Source organism: Microtus oregoni, unplaced genomic scaffold (assembly GCF_018167655.1).
Source record: "Microtus oregoni isolate MIOR12 unplaced genomic scaffold, Mior012 000001F_ref0000356, whole genome shotgun sequence".
Classification (NCBI taxonomy): domain Eukaryota; kingdom Metazoa; phylum Chordata; class Mammalia; order Rodentia; family Cricetidae; genus Microtus; species Microtus oregoni.
The window spans coordinates 5,609,315-5,627,033 of record NW_024543060.1 but is presented as its reverse complement, the minus strand read 5'-3'; the positions used below and the strand labels follow the sequence as shown (position 1 = coordinate 5,627,033).

The 17,719-nt window shown below is 51.4% G+C and overlaps 1 protein-coding gene across 3 annotated transcripts; it reads right to left on the bottom strand.

Annotated features, from left to right (window-relative positions):
* Positions 1 to 4,287: 4,287 nt before the first annotated feature.
* On the bottom strand, positions 4,288 to 17,518 carry Clu (clusterin). 3 transcript variants are annotated; one of them, XM_041676417.1, is made up of 9 exons: positions 17,395 to 17,518; positions 14,414 to 14,543; positions 12,416 to 12,564; positions 10,680 to 10,850; positions 9,677 to 10,091; positions 8,749 to 8,853; positions 5,788 to 6,017; positions 4,806 to 4,981; positions 4,288 to 4,520 (listed from the first exon to the last, which is right to left on the bottom strand). In XM_041676417.1, exons 2-9 carry the CDS (start codon positions 14,505 to 14,507, stop codon positions 4,511 to 4,513), a joined length of 1,350 nt encoding a protein of 449 aa, XP_041532351.1. In that variant the 5' UTR covers positions 14,508 to 14,543; positions 17,395 to 17,518; the 3' UTR covers positions 4,288 to 4,510. The 3 variants fall into 3 exon arrangements, with proteins under 3 accessions (XP_041532351.1, XP_041532341.1, XP_041532360.1); XM_041676407.1 differs by lacking the exon at positions 17,395 to 17,518 and adding an exon at positions 16,148 to 16,293; XM_041676426.1 differs by lacking the exon at positions 17,395 to 17,518 and adding an exon at positions 14,753 to 14,771.
* Between the last annotated feature and the right edge of the window lie 201 nt (positions 17,519 to 17,719).

Genomic DNA, 17,719 nt, shown 5'->3' with positions numbered 1-17,719 from the left:
ACATACAAGGAAAAATGTTTTTAGAAAAAATATCAAACTAAGCTCTGAGGCATTGGAAATTACCAGGCCTAAATCACCCCTCTCCTGCCCTTCCACAAAAGAGGAGGCTCGGGGAAGAGAAGAAACATCAGTATCTCAGAGCAAGCTGCAAAAGACAGTGTCTTTAAATGCTTCAGCTAAAGTGACAGGGGACAGGCTGCTTAGGCAGGGATGAAAAGGCCAACTGCTTGTCACTTAAAGAAAAATAAAAAAAACAACTGTCTGATAGTGAAACATCCTGTATCTCTCCATCAATGAATAAGACAACCCAAACCCAGCTGGGTCAGCATGACTGAGCAACACGCTCATTGACTGTCCTTGGCTCCGCTATAATGGCAGCTTGCCCTCACTGGCCTGGCAAGATTGTCTCCCCCATTATTCATCTGATGTCATAACACATCTGGAAAACCCCATAATGGACCAAAAACAGTGAACCCCATTCTGGGAAAAACCACACATAGAATCCCCCACCTACCTCACTTTAATTCATAAATAATCACCCTTCCATTAAGTTTGCTCATAAAGGGGGCTATCCAAAATCCCAATGACTCCAAACCCTTGAGAAGCCCTCACTTCCTCAAATGTCCTGCCCTTAAGTGTGTCTGTCTGTGTGTGTGTGTGTGTGTCTCCATGCCCACACTTAAAGCCTGCATTGTCGTCTTACCAAGTCCAGAACTTTACTAACTCGATTCCAAACTCGCTCCATGCTGACTCATCCTTAAAAATAATTTCTTCTCCAGAAGAGGCTGTGCTCAAGTAGCAGCTTGGGCCGAGCACCCCTGCTGCTGGAGACAGGAGCACCCTTTACAGTGTGTATTTTAGAGGGTTTACATTCAACCCTTAAACTCTATTTAAGGGTTGAGCAGTCTATTCCAGACACAGAGGCAGTAAGGGAAGGACTCAGTCCAGTGACTTATCCCTGAAACCTCCAAGTTCCTTAATTCTTCAATTCCCAGGTTGCTCAGTCAACCCAGTGTTCTGGAAATACACGTTCTCGCTGCCGGAACACCTGCATATCCTTAGGGGCTTTGGCCTCTGAGCAATGTAATCTCTTTTCTTTGAGCTGGTGTCTTCTGACTGCTGCAGGGTATATCCATTCAGAAGACGGCCATGGCATCATCCTTTTGATACTGAGGGATGCTGAGCTCCCAAGGGCATTGCTGGCCTAGATCCCCCTTTCCTCCCTCCTTCCATCTTTCTTCTGTTTCTTCTGGTCCAAGTTCCCATTGGCTGAGTCCTGTCTGCAGCTGCCTCCCCATCAGCTGAACCCCAATCAGGAAGCAGCTCATCCATGCCCCTGGGGGCAAAGGCTAACCTCCTGTCTGGATGTGGGAACTCATGGGTACTGAGATGTGGGCCCGTTCCTGTCTGCTGAGCCTGGACTCTAACAAGTGGGCAGTAATCACTAGAGCATGCAAGAAATTAGAATCAAGTTGGACGATGAGGACCAGTGCCCTCCCAGGGTGGGAGCGGGAATTAGGATCACAGCACAGAGGCAGCTCTCCAAGCTGAATCTGGGGGGAGATGAACAACCACCTCTCCACTTGTCTCCATACTCCTGAGGTATGCGGCTGAGAAAAAGAGGGGCCCTGGTGAGCTCTGGGGCTCCCATGGGATGCAGCCACCAGCTCATTATTCTGAGGTTCTTGTCAAACCCCAATATACTTAAAGGGTGCAGACAAGTGGCCCTTATGCCCTAGGATCTTTGACTCAGGATAGGACAAACTTAGACAAGTCGGCCAGGCCACCGACATGGTGACCCAAATGTCCAACGCCCCCACAGGCTCCCATGTCTGAGCACTTGGTCTCCAGCTGGTGGGGACATTTGGGGACGGTTTTGGAACTGTTCGGAGATGAAGCTTCACTGGGCTGTGTCTGGACTGGCAGTTCTTTCTCGGGTTGCTGCTGTTGGGGTATTTTCCTCACAGCAACAGAAAGTAACTGATACTAGAGAATGGATCGACTCTGTCACCTTGGAATCTTGGATAAGACATGGTGACCTGACAGGAAAGCAGACTGGTAGCGCTGGCTGGGGAGGGCTGTCAAAGCACATCAACCGAGAGAACACACAGCTCATGAAGGGACCTCTCTGGTCATTCCATGGTAGCCTCTTGTAGGTCTCTGGACTGAGTCTGAAGCTATCCCAGTGACTGTCCCCAGGAGTGTGTCCCTGCCATGGCCCAAGCAAAAAGCTAACCTTGAATGTCTCAGAAAGGAACGGACACCGAGCTCTGCAAATCGTAGCTGGCTTCAGATTTAGAAGTGAGCTTTCCTGGTCTCCGTAAGTAAGGCCCCTGCCTGAGGTCTTTTCCAAGAAGGGTTCTATAACAAGAATAGTGGATTGGAAGCCAGAAAAATCCTTCTAAAGAGCCTAACCACACAGGCCAAGGAGACTTTGGAATGGGAATCTACAAAGAGGGGCAACATCACCAGGCAATGTGGAGCAAAGGTCACTAAACATCCGAGCTGTTGATATCAGCCTTGTCTTGATGCCAGCTCCACGAGACAGGACCTTTCAGAGGGCAAGGGAAGCCCAGACATTGCCAGAAAATTCCAAAAGGGAGTCACCTATGTTTGTCGGTTTCATGTTCTTGACATGTGTTTCTAGACACAGGATGTCTTCACACAGCCAGTATCGTGTTATGTTCATGGCTGTCAAGGTCATCACGGGCCGGTTTCAAAGAACTAGCTCCTGTCTTTAGGTCCTTTTATCTGCTGATGTGAGAAACATGCCCATTCCTGGGACAGTGTCAGCATGTATGTGTGGCCTTACACATACAACATCATTGGCAAAGATGTCACATTTGCCAATGTCATCATTGGCAAAGATTGGAAACGTGACCCTCCAGTCACCCCCATCCTGTGATGGGCCTTAGGATACTCAGAGAGACTGAGGCAAAGATGAGGTCCCAGAGTGGCTCTGGTGCCAACTCAAGACATGGTCGTTACTCCCCTGGGTGCCGGTACAAGCGAGGGCAGGCTGAACTGAGTCTGAAGCTATCCCAGTGACTGTCCCCAGGAGAAAATCTAAACCTAATGTGTGTGCCTGCCATGGCCCAAACAAAAAGCTGACCTTGAATATCTCAGAAAGGAACGGACACCGAGCTCTGCAAATCGTAGCTGGCTTCAGATTTAGAAGTGAGGTATCCCAACCTGTGACAACCCCATACCAAGCCTGACGAACCCTCATCCACTTACAGCTGGACCAGAGGTGGACCGTAAGTCACTGAGCTGTGCATCCTGGATTGACCGAGTTCTTCCAGAAAACACCTAGCCAGGCTACATCTACACAGGACCCTGAGCTAGAAGCCTCGGCATCCATAAGACCACAGGGAAGCCCCTTGGTCTCTGAACCTATTTCCTAGCCTCAGGACTGCAAACCAATGGCCCCTGTCGCTTCCACAGTGTTACTCCCAATGGCCTGAGAAACGGGCAAGTAACTAACAAACTGGATGTGGGCAATGGAGATGCAGACGATAGCTGGTCAGCATCACCTGCTGGCACCACCTGGTACTGCAGCTGACCTACAACTCAGCCCAAACTGTGGAGAAATGAACTTAAAACCACTGGAGCAGAGAAACACCCAATAAAGAGGCAAAGATTGTATGGAGAGGCAGTGATCAGAGACCACCATGGTCCCGAAAGTGTCCCAGGGTTCCAAGTTTTTACAAATAAAAAGAAACTGCCTCTTCGTTTGGCCTCCAGAGCCACACCTTAAAGCACCTGTGTGTCCTATGGGCAGCTCTTTTTGCCTTGATTTCCAGTGCATTCTCTGGGAGACTGCCCCAGCCCTGTCAGGACACAGGGACAGTGCTGTAAGGGAAACAAAGTTTCCAGCTTCAGGAATTCGCCTCAGTGGCTTATTGGAACGTGCCTCTCCGGTTCAAAGCCAGAAGTCCCCCACCCCTAAATGCCATGATGAATATTCTTTACCCTCTGCTGTCTGGTGGGTCCTTTACAATCTCGGGTGTTGCTTCTCTGGTCTCTTCCTACCCATGTGTTTGAGACAAGATCTTTCACTGGGACCTGCCACTCACTGAGCAGGGGAAACGGGCCCACCGGCAAGTTCCAGGCCCTCTTGACCACGCCGAGGCTACAAGTGTGTGCCACCACAACCATGCCAGACTTTACCAAACTCATGTTTGTGTGAGCACTTTACCAACTGACCCATCTGTTTCTTTGTTCCTTCCCCATACCCAACCAAGGCGCGCAGCCGGCAGGAAAATCAAGTACGGAAACAGGCCAGGCAACAGATCACAAGGCGGCTTTATTGGATTAGTTGCGTGGGGGAGTTCTTCCCAGGAGCAGCAAGTGCAGGCATTAGAGTGCAGAACCCAGAGGAAGGCTGCTGGGGTGGAGGCCGACTCGTGGAGACGTGCAGAGCTCGCGAGGGGTCTGTGGCAACCTCAGGGAGTTGGGGGGGGGCTTCACTCCTAGAGGCCCCCACATATAGGAAAGCAATGCTTCTGTTTCATTCCACTCTGGAAGGAAAAGGAGAGGAGAAGGGAATTAATCTTCCCCCCTAAGAAACAGCTACCAGCACCCACAGTCTTACCTCCAAGGAAAAACATTTCCCAGAGCAAAGAAAGGAAAATCCCCAGGGTTTTCCTAGCTTACCCATGGGCTCCAGCCACAGGGATAGGCACTGTGCCCAGAGCGTACATTCTGCTCCTTTGTCTGGACTCCTGAGGACTTTCCAGCCTCCCAGGGTCTCAGAGACATTTGTCTATCGGCCCCTCGGGGTCACAGAAAGGCTACCTACTTACCGGCTTTTCTTGCGGTATTCCTGCAGGGCTTTCTCCGCCACTGTGTCCATAAACTTAGGGTTATCCCTAGAGACTTCTTCTGGCAACACCACTGTGATGGGGTCAGAGTCAAAGAGCTTCACCACCACCTCGGTGACACGGGAGGGGACGTCTCTGTCAGAGGAGTGGGTTGTCACCTAGGCAGGGAAAGACAAATGAGACACCTGGACACGATGGCTAGCGTGTGCCCTTCTTTGCCGAAGGATATGGATCTTCTCTTTGCCCTCTTCAACCAAATACAGGTCTTCTGCTATCTGCCCCTAGTCAAGATGTCTAGGCAATTCAGAGCAAAAATAGCCCAATCTGAAAGGACAGAGGCCATTTGAAAACCACCAACTGAGCAGGCACTCCGGAAACTTGATTTTCAAAAATGTTTTCTTGTTATCTTGTCTCTTTTTTTGTTTTTGCTTTGACACGGGGTCTCACTCCATAGTCCAGCCTGTCCTGAGGCTTGCCACCCTTCTAGCTCAGTTTCCTCAATGCTGGCTGAAAGCATGTCTGGCCCCAACATTTGCTTGTACAAATATTAGCCAGTCTGTGGTCAAAACGGGGAGACGGGGTCTCCTAGCACTAAAGGAAGCTATTCTTACCGGCTGACAATGAACCAATTCATGTGCTACTTAACGCAGCCCAGGGTAAGGAAGCTGCTCTACAGTCAAGCTGACGGGTCAGTGACCCGGGGAAGTTGTCCAAAGTTCCTCATTTTTAGTAAGCCACGAAACCTCACTTTCCTTTTCTTGGAAATCGGACTTGGATATTTTGCCCTCAGAGAGTGAAGGCATTTCCATGTTAAAGTATGCCTAGGATTTCCCTAGTCCTTGCCAGTGGAAATCAGAGGTACTCTTGTGTGGTACCTTTGTCCCATTCCACCTCTGTGAGGCACACGTCATCTCTAGACCACACGTGGGCCCTAGCCTGGGCACGTGACTGGAACCCAACTCACTGTGGAGACGCGGAGGTAGTACTCGTCTTCGCCCTGTGTGAGGTTAGCCAGCTGGGACACCCAGTTGAACTGCTCGTTCAGCTGCTCCAGCAGGGACGAGGTGTTGAGCATCTTGGTCTGGAGCGAATGAAGCAGCTCGTTGTACCGCTGGGTCAACCTCTCGGCCAGCTGAAGGGAGTCGTTCAGCTCTTGGCGCAGGTGAGCCTGCGCGGGGTTGTTGGCCGAACAGTCTGTTCAGAGGAGAAAGGAACAGAAGCGTGAAGCGAAAAGTCAAAGGGCCATGAAAATGTCACTGGGAACCGGCTGCTGCAGCTGGAGCCTGAAGCAGGCAGAGCTCCTGTTGAGTAGAGGGGCCACAAACCAGTTCTTATGACTCCCACAAAACTGCTCTCCCCAAAATGGGCATCAAGGCCCTGTTCCCTTCGTGCTTTGGGAAGCAGTGGCGGCTGTGCTGTGCTGGAGCGGCACAACCGAGTCCTCTCTGGGTGGCAGACATGACCAGTCTTGGTGATTTGTCCCTGAGCTGCGGACCACGCTCTGGGCAGCACCAATGTCCGCTGCTCCGTATTTTCAGACCTGGAGCTACCCTGGCGGCCTTAATTCCTCCCAGGAGTCATTTCCAAACAAGAGGAAACTGCTGTGCACTGGACACTTCAGAGTGCACCTGCTGTGTGCCAGACACACATCAGGTGCGCCAAGTGTCCTTTTCTCTCAAAGGACACTTGGTGTGGCCTAAGCATCCAAATTCTGGTTTTACCAGTAACGAAACAGGCTTCCAGAAGTTAAAAGCTGGCCTGAATTGATAGGAGAAACAATTCGTGGAACTAGGATTGAGCCCACATCTTCAACTCCTCAACCTAGGCTCTTCCTCCTCTTGAGACTATGGTTCGAGAATATTCGCCAAGCTTGTTTTTGAGCATTTTTGAGAGATTTGGAAATTCTGGTTCTTTACAAGAGCCAGTCAGACCCATAAGCTACAAAACACAGACGTTTGGTGCCTGGGGGTAGGTCATTGCCTGCCCTTGTCCACCCATAGCTGGCCAGGGGGCTCCTGCAGAGAAGAGAAAAATTTCCATCTTCCTTTCTGGTCCTTGAGTGCCCTGCAGATGTCAGGCTTCTAGGACCTAGAAAGTGCCCATGTCATCTGAAAACCAGTTTTCCCCACCCCTTCACTATTTTTAAAACATCTAGGAGTGGCCATATGAAAACAAAGAGAGAGAAAGCCTCCTGGGCCCTGTGTGCAGCTGTAATTATTATACTGAAATAAGATAGAATGCTGTGTGGGGCAAGAAACAGGATTAGAGACAGGAAGCCAGGTTGAGGAGAAAGTTTCGAGGAATAACCCAAATGTTCTTACTACTAAATATCCCAAACAAGGAAAAGTCCTCAAGGGGCTAACAGTGTCGAACGGCGGTTCTCAACCTGGCGCCATGCTACCAACCAGGGGGCATTCTGGAAGTTCTGAAGATATTTCTGATTGTCACAGCGGAGGGAGGGTGGCTGCTGGCATCTGGCAGGTGGAAGCCAAAGATGCTGTTAAACACTCAGCATTGCAAAGGTCCGCCCCACAGGGCAAATCAAGACGTCCCAGGCTAGAGGTCCCGGTAAGCACCGTGAACAAGCTAAGGGGTGGCAGAGTGTGGTCTAGGATCGCTAAGTCTGATGTCAGAGAGCCAGTCTATAAGGTGACTGGCTTCTTTGTGGTCAGGCTCTCTGTCATTCAACTATCCTGACAGCTTACTGGGGAAAGTCTGCAAGGGTGGGCCAGATATCTGTCTAAAATTTCACACCATAACCTTTGAAAAACTCTAATGTTTGTTTGCATGGGCTCCTGACATCGCAGGAGGGAGGCGAGGAATATTTAACCAGACTCTGAAGGCCTGTCCTGGCCAACCACAGGTATGAAGTAACGGGGAAAAAGGGTTGATAAGGAAGATTAACCCTTTGTGATCCAAGCAGGGTGTGCTGCAAAGACAGGGGACCACTGTAAAGAGTGGGCTCAGAGCAGGGGCATGGGATCGACAGCCAGACCCTACAAAACTGCAAGAAACAGTTTTGATTCTGCTTATGTTTTGTTTTGTTTTCTTTGAGACAGAATCTCACTATGTAGCCAAGACTGGCCTTGAACTCACCATCATCCTACCTCAGCCTCCTAAGTACTGGAATTATTGGGTGGGGGGATACCACCATACCCAGGTTGCCTGGGGAACTACTGAAGGAACATATTTCCTCTTCTGAGGGGCTAATCCGCCAAAAAGAACATGACCAGGATTGCAAAGACCACTGTCACATAGCTCAGGGTTCCCAGGGAGAAACCCCAGGGTTATGTTCACGAGCACAGCATAAGGGAGACGTCTTGTGTCTCCTAATCTTAGGCAAGTCACTTAGCCATTCTGCAAGATAGAAAGAACTCACAAGGTCATTCTCAAGGGTGAACAAGCATCTGCGAAGTGTTTACAACAGTGCTCGTTAAACAAAACTGCATGTCATCTAAGATTTCACAATATGAAGTGGGGAAAAAAAAAAAAACAAGGTCTACTAGGCTTGGCACTGCGGACAAAGCAACCAGGAGAATGGGCTGTGGATTGCTGATAGCTATAGTCAAATTCCACCACAACACCTACCGTGGACTGCAGGTTTACCATGGGCTGCCAAGGCGGCAAGTGCCTCAGATGTACCTCATCTATGTTAGAACAATCTGCATCTGAACTTGATTCGAAGTATGGTGGGTGTGGCTCAGAGGTAGAATGAGGCACTGGGTTCTATGCCAGCTTCCAAATAACAACCCTAACTCTCGACATGAGGACAGCGGGCTGTGCGCCAGGGTGAGGACCCTCCCTGGGAACGCTGCTCACAGACAGAGAGCTAGTCTCTGAAGAAGGCCAGCACCAGTGAGTCAGTCACTAGTGACCCAAAGTCAGATGACCCCAGCGCAAAGTCAGAGACCGGTCGCCCACTCACCCACGGACAAGATCTCCTGGCATTTCTCGCACTGGCCCTTCATCTTCAGACATCCTGTGGAGTTGTGGCGTATCTCCTTGCACACTGCACGGTCGTCTTCACCTTCTGCACATACATGAGGGGAGAAAGAGGCAGCCTGAGGCACACAGCACTTTGGAATGTCGGGAGCCCACCCGACATAACACTCCCCGCACCTCTCTGCTCAGCCCTGTGGTCGGGGAAGATGCGGGTGATTGTTTGCCTAAGCATGTGAACTTCTTTGTGGCTCCCTGAGGATATCCCCATGGCTCCTCAGCGGGTACAGCTTGTGTTCCCACCGTCTCCATCTCTCCTGCCACGTTCCCTCAGCTGCATGCCTTCGGCACCACAGGTCACTCTGTTCTGCAGCCTCCTTGGCTGGTGGTTCTCCCTAACCGGCCATCAAGCCCCACAGTGCAAACCACATAATGGTGCCAGGACACAGGGCCCTGATGAAGAATATTGCTCCTCAGACACTGGCTTCTTGTGTTCGTGTTACATTTCATCCTTACAGACATTGCATGCTAAGGCCACAGCCACGAGCCTCTTGTTTAAGGGTGATCAAGGCTGTGATACAGTTCATTGCATGGAAGGGCAGGCTTCCCACACCACACCTCAAGAGCTCCTAAGAAAGAAGCTGAGGCCCGGCAGGAGGCACGGCCCAGGTCACACCCTGAGTTGGCTACAAAGAACACAGTCTCCAACCACTGCAGTGCTAAATTGAACTGGACGCCACTATGTCGTCTACATTGCTTTACCCCCATCCTTGTTCCTTTGCCCTGTAAATGAAGAGAATGCCAGCCTAGGGGGCTTCTAGGAACATAAACATGGCACATGCCAAGCCCTGGAAGAGCCTTAACATTTGGAAGGTTCCCACTCCTGCTGGGAAAGCAAGCAAGCATTTTCTGACCTCTTAAGAGATCCATGTCGGGGAACTGGAAGGCTGGGCTGTGGAACTGGATGTCCATGGCCTGTTGAGCCTGGTGGATCATATCGAAGAAAGGCTGGAACATGTCGTGGAAGCTCAGGGGCCCAAAGTGGGAGAGAGGCAGGAGACTACGGACTAAGCGGGACTTGGGGTATAAGAAATGAGGTCTCCTGTGTGAGGGGAAGCCGAAGGGTGAGAGATAGTGGCTGTCCTGCAGCTCGTGGGTGAAGAAGCGGTCCTGGAAAAGCGTGTCCATGATGCCAGACGCCCGGGTAAATCTGTCCTGCATGGCGTCGAGGGCTTGGCTCTGCTGTCGGTCACTCTCCATGAGGGAGTCAATACGGTCACCGTTCATCCAGAAGTAGAAGGGTGAACTCTGGTTCAGAAACTCCTCCAGCTGGGACCCAGAGAAGCCCAGTAAGGGGGTGTGGCCTCCATCCTGCGTTCTGATCACGCAGCAGGTGACCCAGCTCCCCACTCCTCTGGCTCCTGGATATCCTGACAACTAGAGTCACTGCATCTCCCTCTCACCGCGACACTCAGAGGCTCACCCTGAGCCCCTGTGATCTTGGACCCTAGGGGACAGCCCCTCCTGCTTAGCTGGTCAAACTCCAGGAAACGGTGCATTTTACAAGGTCCCAACCTTGTGAAGCTCACAGGTAGGGATAGAATCAACGTGAATATACTAAATATTCTTAATTCCTTCTTCCTAGTTGAACACAGGATTCTGCCATACTGTAAGGCCATTTTACCCAGCTCGTTAAAGGTCTCCTGGGAGATGGTACCTGGCAACCACACCTATAATGGTTTTTTTTTTTCCAACATCTGCACTCATGTCAGACATCACCAATCAACCATGATACTAGTGAGGCAAGTCGTCAAGCAGTGCTAATCACCTGTACCCAGCACATGGAATGAGGCCTGTTTCAGGGATTCCCCACATGCCCCACTCAGAACCCAGGCCAGGCCCATGTCTCCTTCTCACCTGGCGCCCAACGAGACCAGAGCCACTTCTGCAGACACGTGCATAGAACTTCATGCAAGTCTGCTTCAGGCAGGGCTTGCACTCTTCCCAGAGGGCCATCATGGTCTCGTTGCACACTTCCGGGAAGGCCTTCAGCTTCATTTCAGAATCCCTGGTCTCGTCTAGAGCATCCTTCATGGAGAAAACAAGGCCAGGTGAGCCACACGGAGACCCGGCAGACCTCCCTGGGCTATGTTCAATGTGCTACTGCAGCCCCCATCTTCCCTCTGGTCCTGCAGCCCCCATCTTCCCTCTGGTCCTGGTGCTTCCATCTTCCCTCTGGTCCTGGTGCCCTCCTCTTCTCTCTGGTCCTGCAGCCCCCATCTTCTCTCTGGTCCTGCAGCCCCCATCTTCCCTCTGGTCCTGCTGCTTCCATCTTCCCTCTGGTCCTGGTGCCCTCCTCTTCTCTCTGGTCCTGCAGCCCCCATCTTCTCTCTGGCCCTGGTGCCCCATCTTCCCTCTGGTCCTGGTGCCCTCCTCTTCTCTCTGGCCCTGGTGCCCCCATCTTCTCTCTGGCCCACCTGTCATGCTCTCAGCAGCCTCTCATCCTTCAAGATCCAGCTGCTCCCTAGGCTTTCCCAGACCTCTCTGACTCACTGCCCTGACAGTCTCTTCCTCAGGCCCCACCTCTCCCTTACACCTCAGCTCCCCAAAGACGCCTGTCTCATCTTTCTATTATGGTGGTGGCCTCTGGCATGCAAACCGAAGCCATCGAAACAGAAGTCGGTTCAACCATCAAACTCATTACCATGCCCCTGGCCCAGTTACTGGCTCCAGGGCTTGCCAAAATAAAAATTTTAAATCCTGTGCCTGAAGAGATGTTAGTTTCCAGCAGATGTGCACACCTACATACAGATCTGGGAAATAAGTGTGTGTGAATGATGGAGGTGTGTACAAATTCTACCATATGGGTGAGTGTGCACCAGAGCCTACCAAGATGCTCAAGTGGAGAAGACAAGACAAACTAATGGTACCATAGCAGCCCCAATTATCATTCGTGGTCTTATCCACCCACGGCCAACCACATTCTAAAAATAGTATCAAGGACCGTGAGGAATGAAGATATTTTGAGAGTGAGAACAATATATATGCATAACTTTCTCAGCAGTGTAAGATCATAATTGTTCTATTTTGTGGTTGTTGTTCATATCTTCCTGGCTATAATTTATAAATTGGCACTATCATGGGCAGGTACACAAAGACATATCTAGAGGGCCTGGTTCTATCCACGGCTTCAGGATTCCCCCCTGTGGCGAAGTGGGAATGGATGTATGACTAAGGATAAATTAGGAGGCCTCTGCAGTAATTTTAAAATATTACAATAAGCACTCTCACGTTAAAAGTAATTTTGAATACACAAGAAAAGAGTAGCGGGGAGTAGCCAGGCGCCGCTGTGATTCACCCCAACCCAGGCCTGCGCCCATTCCCTAGCCTCAACAAGGCAAGCATTAGACGAATCTATTGAAATGAACCTGGGCTTCAGGCCCTGGGCCGGACATGCAAGGAAACCAGATCCAAGACCTCAGCTTTCGCAAGCAAATGTGCCTTCCCTGTTTCCTCGGTCTAGCCCAGCTTCAGTAAAACCCTGCACGGACTGTGCTAGGGCACCATGGCAACCCCTGGAGACATCTGCCCACCACCACTCCTTCCTCCCCTCCAGCAGGGAGAGCCAGGGCCTGGTCAAGGCTTGTCCCTACCTCCTTCTTCTTCTTGGCTTCCTCTAAACTGCTGAGCAGTGACTTGCGCTCCGCATTGGTTTTTTCTATGAGGGTCTTTATCTCCTTTACTCCCTGGACGGCATTTTGAATTTCCTTATTAATGTACTTACTCCCTTGAGAGGACATTTCTGTGAGAGGCAAGAAGGCAATATGAGTTGAGAGGAAGCAATGACGGGAGGAATATCCCGGGAGCCAGTGGGGCTGTGCGGAAGCCCTGCTCTGGTGGTGTGGGGTCTAAAACACCATCACCACCAACCACCCCAAGTCCCAAGCCAGTGGCAGCTGTTATGGTCTGTGTCCTGCCTCTACGTCTCATCACAGGACTCATGGCAGATGTCACCCCACAGCTCAGAAACACAAACCACACCCACTCTGGGGAGCCAATGGTCAGAGAGGATATTTCAAGGAAAAGAGGGAAAAAAAGCGATAGTTAACCTCTTAAGCATCAAAATATAATAAAAGTCTGTTGTTTTCGGATATAGCTCTTTCTGGAGTTCAGGTTAACGCAGCCTTTGTCCTTCTTTGTCCAACGCACAGTGACAGGTGATGGGGACAGGAAGATGAAGGAAATGGCAAGGGACAGCATGGAGACAGGAAGATAAATGACGGGCTGCAATCACCATGGAGACTGTAACCAAGGCACAGCACCGGGTGATGCAGGCAATGACACAGCGACACCACCTACTGGATACGTAGCCTGTGTCAAGCACCATTTCCTACACCTCAGAAGGGTCCTACTCACTACTCCTGATGCCATTGTCAAATGCATCCAATGAGAAGGGGAAGTGGGGCGGGGGCCGTGTTGAGCCAAGGGCACAGAGTCTCAAGCCTGCAGCGAGAGTGAGCCCAGAGATCAAGGGTCCTAGCGGTGCTCGTGGTTAATAATGCGGTGTCCTATCGTTTGTAGCACACTAAGAAGGTCTGAACCCCAACAGTGAGGTGAGATGATGGGAACCTAATAGTTTGACAATGGCAGTCATTTCACCATGCGTATCAACACCAGAGCATCAGGTTGTATTCTGTAGCACACCGTTCTGACGCGCCAATCATGTCTCAGTAGAGCTGGAGTTTAGGAGCAGAGCGATGTGCTCAAGCCTGAGGTTTACAGTTAGAACAGTGGTTCTCGACCTTGAGCCACAACTCCTTTGGGGGTGGGGGTCGTATGCCTGTTTCACAGGGGTCGCCTATGCTGTGTGTCAGATATTTCCAGGACGATTCGTAACAGTAGCAAAATTACAGTTATGAAGTGGTAGTGAAAATAATTTTATGGTTGGGGGGGCACCACAGCATAACACAGGAATTGTATTCATGGGTCCCAGCACCAGGAAGTTAGAGAACCACGAAATTAGAGCAGATAGGGAAGACCCGCGCCCAGGTCTGATCCAAATATCTGGGTTTTTTTTTTTTTCTTAATGAAAAGCCCCATAGAACTGGCCAGGTAATGAGCAAGAGGTCGTGAGAGAAGGAAGGAGGAAAGGCAGGTTTCTGGGGGAGACTTGGAAGATGGGGAGGAGGGGTGGGAGATAGAGAAGAGAGGGTGGGAAGTGGGAAAGAAAGGGGCAATCTCAGATGACTGTTTCATGTTGAACTGTGCTGTTCTCACCCAGTTAAGAACACTGATGGAACCAGGTTTCCAGGGAGAGAGGTTTGGGGATGCATGGAAAAGAACTCTGGATATCACACAAAGTAGAGACCAACAGAGTTTCAAATGGTCCAGGCACAGCTTTGAGAGAAAAGTAAGAAAGCCAGGTGAGGGACCAGGAAGGAATGAAGGAGTGGCTTGGGATAGAGGGCAATGTCTGGAAGGTACCTGACCACAAAAACACTAAGCAGGAGCTTAGAGACTGAGAGAGAATAGAGCACAGGGAAAGGTACAGACCCGGGGTGCAGGATGACCACAGCGCTCAGCACTTGGGGACTGAGCTTGGAGAGCTGGCCCTGCCCTAGGCCCCGCCACCTCCCCCTGAGTCTACTTGCCCTGGAGCTCATTATCGGAGATCTCCTGCTCTCCCAGGACCACGCCATTGTCCCAGGTCAGCAGCAATGCCACGCACAGCAGGAGAATCTTCATGGCGGGGCCTCCTCTGTGTCAGGAGTCCTAGCAGATCTGCTTGGAAAGAAAGAACAGAACAACATGGTAAGAGGCAGGCAGCTTATGCGTTTCCTGCAACCTGCTTCAGCTCCCGGAGAAAGGAGGGGGAGTGGGATTGGACCTGGCGCCCTAGTCTCTCCGTTACTGTTACTGCAATTTATCCCCAGCAACCTCGGATAAAACACATCCTTTCCCTATCCCCTTCAATGGGACCACACCCTTACCCCCAGCCCAGCTCTGCTCTCCCCTCAGAGCCCCCAGGGCTGTCTAAGTGTGCTTTTCCGGAGTCAGAGGTAGCATTCACCCCCTTCAGTCAGCACCGCAGATTCAATCCATTTGACTCTCTCTGGGTGAGGTGCCTGCCAGGACGAACATGGATTCCAGTGTGTGTAGGGGGGGGGGGAGGGGCAGAGAAGCAGACTGAGGAGAGAAGGACTGGTTAGGAAGCTGAGAAAGCAGAGCTAGGGAAGGGAAGACAAAGCCGGGGATTAGCAATGAGCCCCCGCGAAAGTCCCTTCAGGAAGACAGGCACATTGGTTCCAGCAAATTCCTTTCACACGCTTGTTCCCTCTAAGCCTGAACCAGCCTGCTCTGCCAAGGTGCCCCTGCCACCACTGGGCTGGCTGCCCTGAGCTAGGGGACACAGGCTGAAGCCCCAGTATTACACAATGGATCCTTTCCCAGAAGCTGGATTGGTTGCATAAAAAGGCACAAACACAAATGCACATGCAGGTGCGTGCCTACACACACACACACACACATACACATGCACACACACACACATGCACACACACACATGCTTTGCATCTCCAACCCTGCCCAGAATGGCTTATCTGGGCTCACCAACTTCCCATCACCACAGGAACAGAGAAGGGGGGGCCATCTTTCTTACTGAAATGGCTCACTCTGAAACAGGCTCTCAGCTGGACAGGCCCATCGGCACACTGGGTAAATCATTAATAGGGAAGGCCTCTCCTGAGGCGTAATTGTGGACATGGGCAGAGGAGCTGCATGGGAGAAGAGACAGGCACTTTCCCAGTGGTGGTGGATAAGCAGCTGGACCAGCCTGGTTTCAGATCCACTTGAAAAGTGCTGATCCCATAAGCCTCCAACATGCTTGCCCAAGGCCTGAAACGACTCAGACAGGGACAGACCCTTTGCCACATCAGAGATGAGACCACAGAAATGCCTGTAGGTGAGAGAAACCTCAAGTGTGACTTTGGGAAACTCCATTCAAATGCATTCTAACCAGAGGATAGTACTGTGCCCAGAAGCAGGGCAGGGTAGCCAAGGAAGACCAATGAATGGGAGGTGAGGCAGGATCAAGATGAGCCACAGTGGGCCTGGGACCTGCCAAAGGAGACCCAGGGCCTGGAGAGCCACCAAGCTCCCAGATAAGAAAGGGGGGGGGGTCACTCTTCTACCTAACCTCTGCACGTCTACAAAAGGGCCAAGGCCTAGAGACTAGTGAGGTTCCCAAGACACACTGTAAGCCAGCTGCCACCCAGGATAAGAGCCCAGCTCTCCAGAACCTCCTTTCAGTATTCTTTCCTTGGCATCCTAAGTCTTAAATCTCCCTGCCTCCGTTTCTTTCTCCATAAAATGGAGCTGATACAGACCTCAAAGATGCGATCGATGGATCCTCTGCTCTGTGAATCTCCTAACAACAGACTCCCCTGAGGCCTGGTGGCAATGCTGACTCTGGGTCAGAATCTGCTTGTCTCGCAAACGTCCAGGTACTACGGTGCTGTTGGTCCAAGGACAATGCCACACAGCCCTGCGCCCTCCCTCAACACTGACTCACTTCCTCTCATCACTTGGAGGCTGGCCTACTGCCTGACTGCCAGCTGCCCAGAGTGGATGAGCCCCACCAGGGCCAAGGATCTCCTTATCTAAGAGGACAACACCGCCTCTTCCCTCGAGGCATGCTTTCTCCATTTATGTCAATGCATTTTTATAAACCATCTGTTCATAGGTCCTGCTTTCAAATGCTCTTTAAAGTGGTTGTCTAATATTTCACTGGCTAACGTTTATTATTCTCACAAGGTTGGGCAGCTAGATTGTACTCTCATGTGCTTCCTGTTACAGACCCTGCATAGACTCTCCAATTCCTAACTCTTTCCTTTAAAACGGCGGTAGCAGCAGCAGCAGCAGCTTTTAAAACTGGGTCCAGAAATTCTGGAAAGTCATCGGGCGTCTGTTATCATTAGTATAAGGCTGGAGGCTGAACCTCTAATCCTCTCCAGGCCTCAGATTACCATCTATACAATGATCCGGTGGGATCAGACCTCTCAGGCCCTGGTGGAGCGTTTCTCTGAAGTACTGGGTGCATTCAGGCCAGTGTTAAGCAGGACTGGATGGCTGAAATGTGTCCTTAAATACACATCTTATTTATTATGATGTCCCGGGAGCTGGAAGGGAGGCGCTAACACGGTGACTCATGCATGTAAGGCATCAGCCACCACCAAGATCCGCACCTGCACGCAGCGCGCAGCCACTTGCGCCCCTGCGCCTTCCGTAGCGCAGCGCAACGCAACACAACGCAACGCAGGCTTCAACCCTCAGTTTCCCCATTTTTGCAAAAGGAAGATCTTTGCATGCGTCCTGTTGAACAGCCTTGAAATTGTGATCCGGGCTAATCAACCTTGAAATTGTGATCCGGGCTTATGAACACAGGGACTCCCGAGTCTGAGCCGGCAGGCAGCCCCCGTACAGTTCGACCAGGCTCGGCAGTCTGGTGATGGGGCTCTGGCCTCCTCCCACTTCCCCACGGCTGCGCCATCTCTCCACCTGGATGCTGGCCCTATCCTCCCATCCCTCCCAGTGTGGCTTCAGCCCTAGGATGGGAAAGGTGGGGACGTCTCACCGGCCTGCGGCGTAGCTCCAGTGCGCTCCTCCTGGTGACGCTGGTGGTGAGAACCAGGGAAGCGTCCTATTTATAGTGCTCGGCTCAAGTACACCCCCTTCGGGGCTGGCTGCAAACCTGCATGACTCACGCCCAGAGAATGCTGGGGAATGCACCAGGAGCTTTCTGGAAGTCTGGCGGTGGGGGTGGGAGGTGCAGCACTCTGCGGGGGGCACCGGGGGGCGCATGGGTATCACAAATGACCCTGCCAGTGCCAAAAGGACCCTAGATTGGTGACTGCCCTCTTCCCTGCGTGCTGCAGAAGGACTCACAGCCAGGCCCTAAC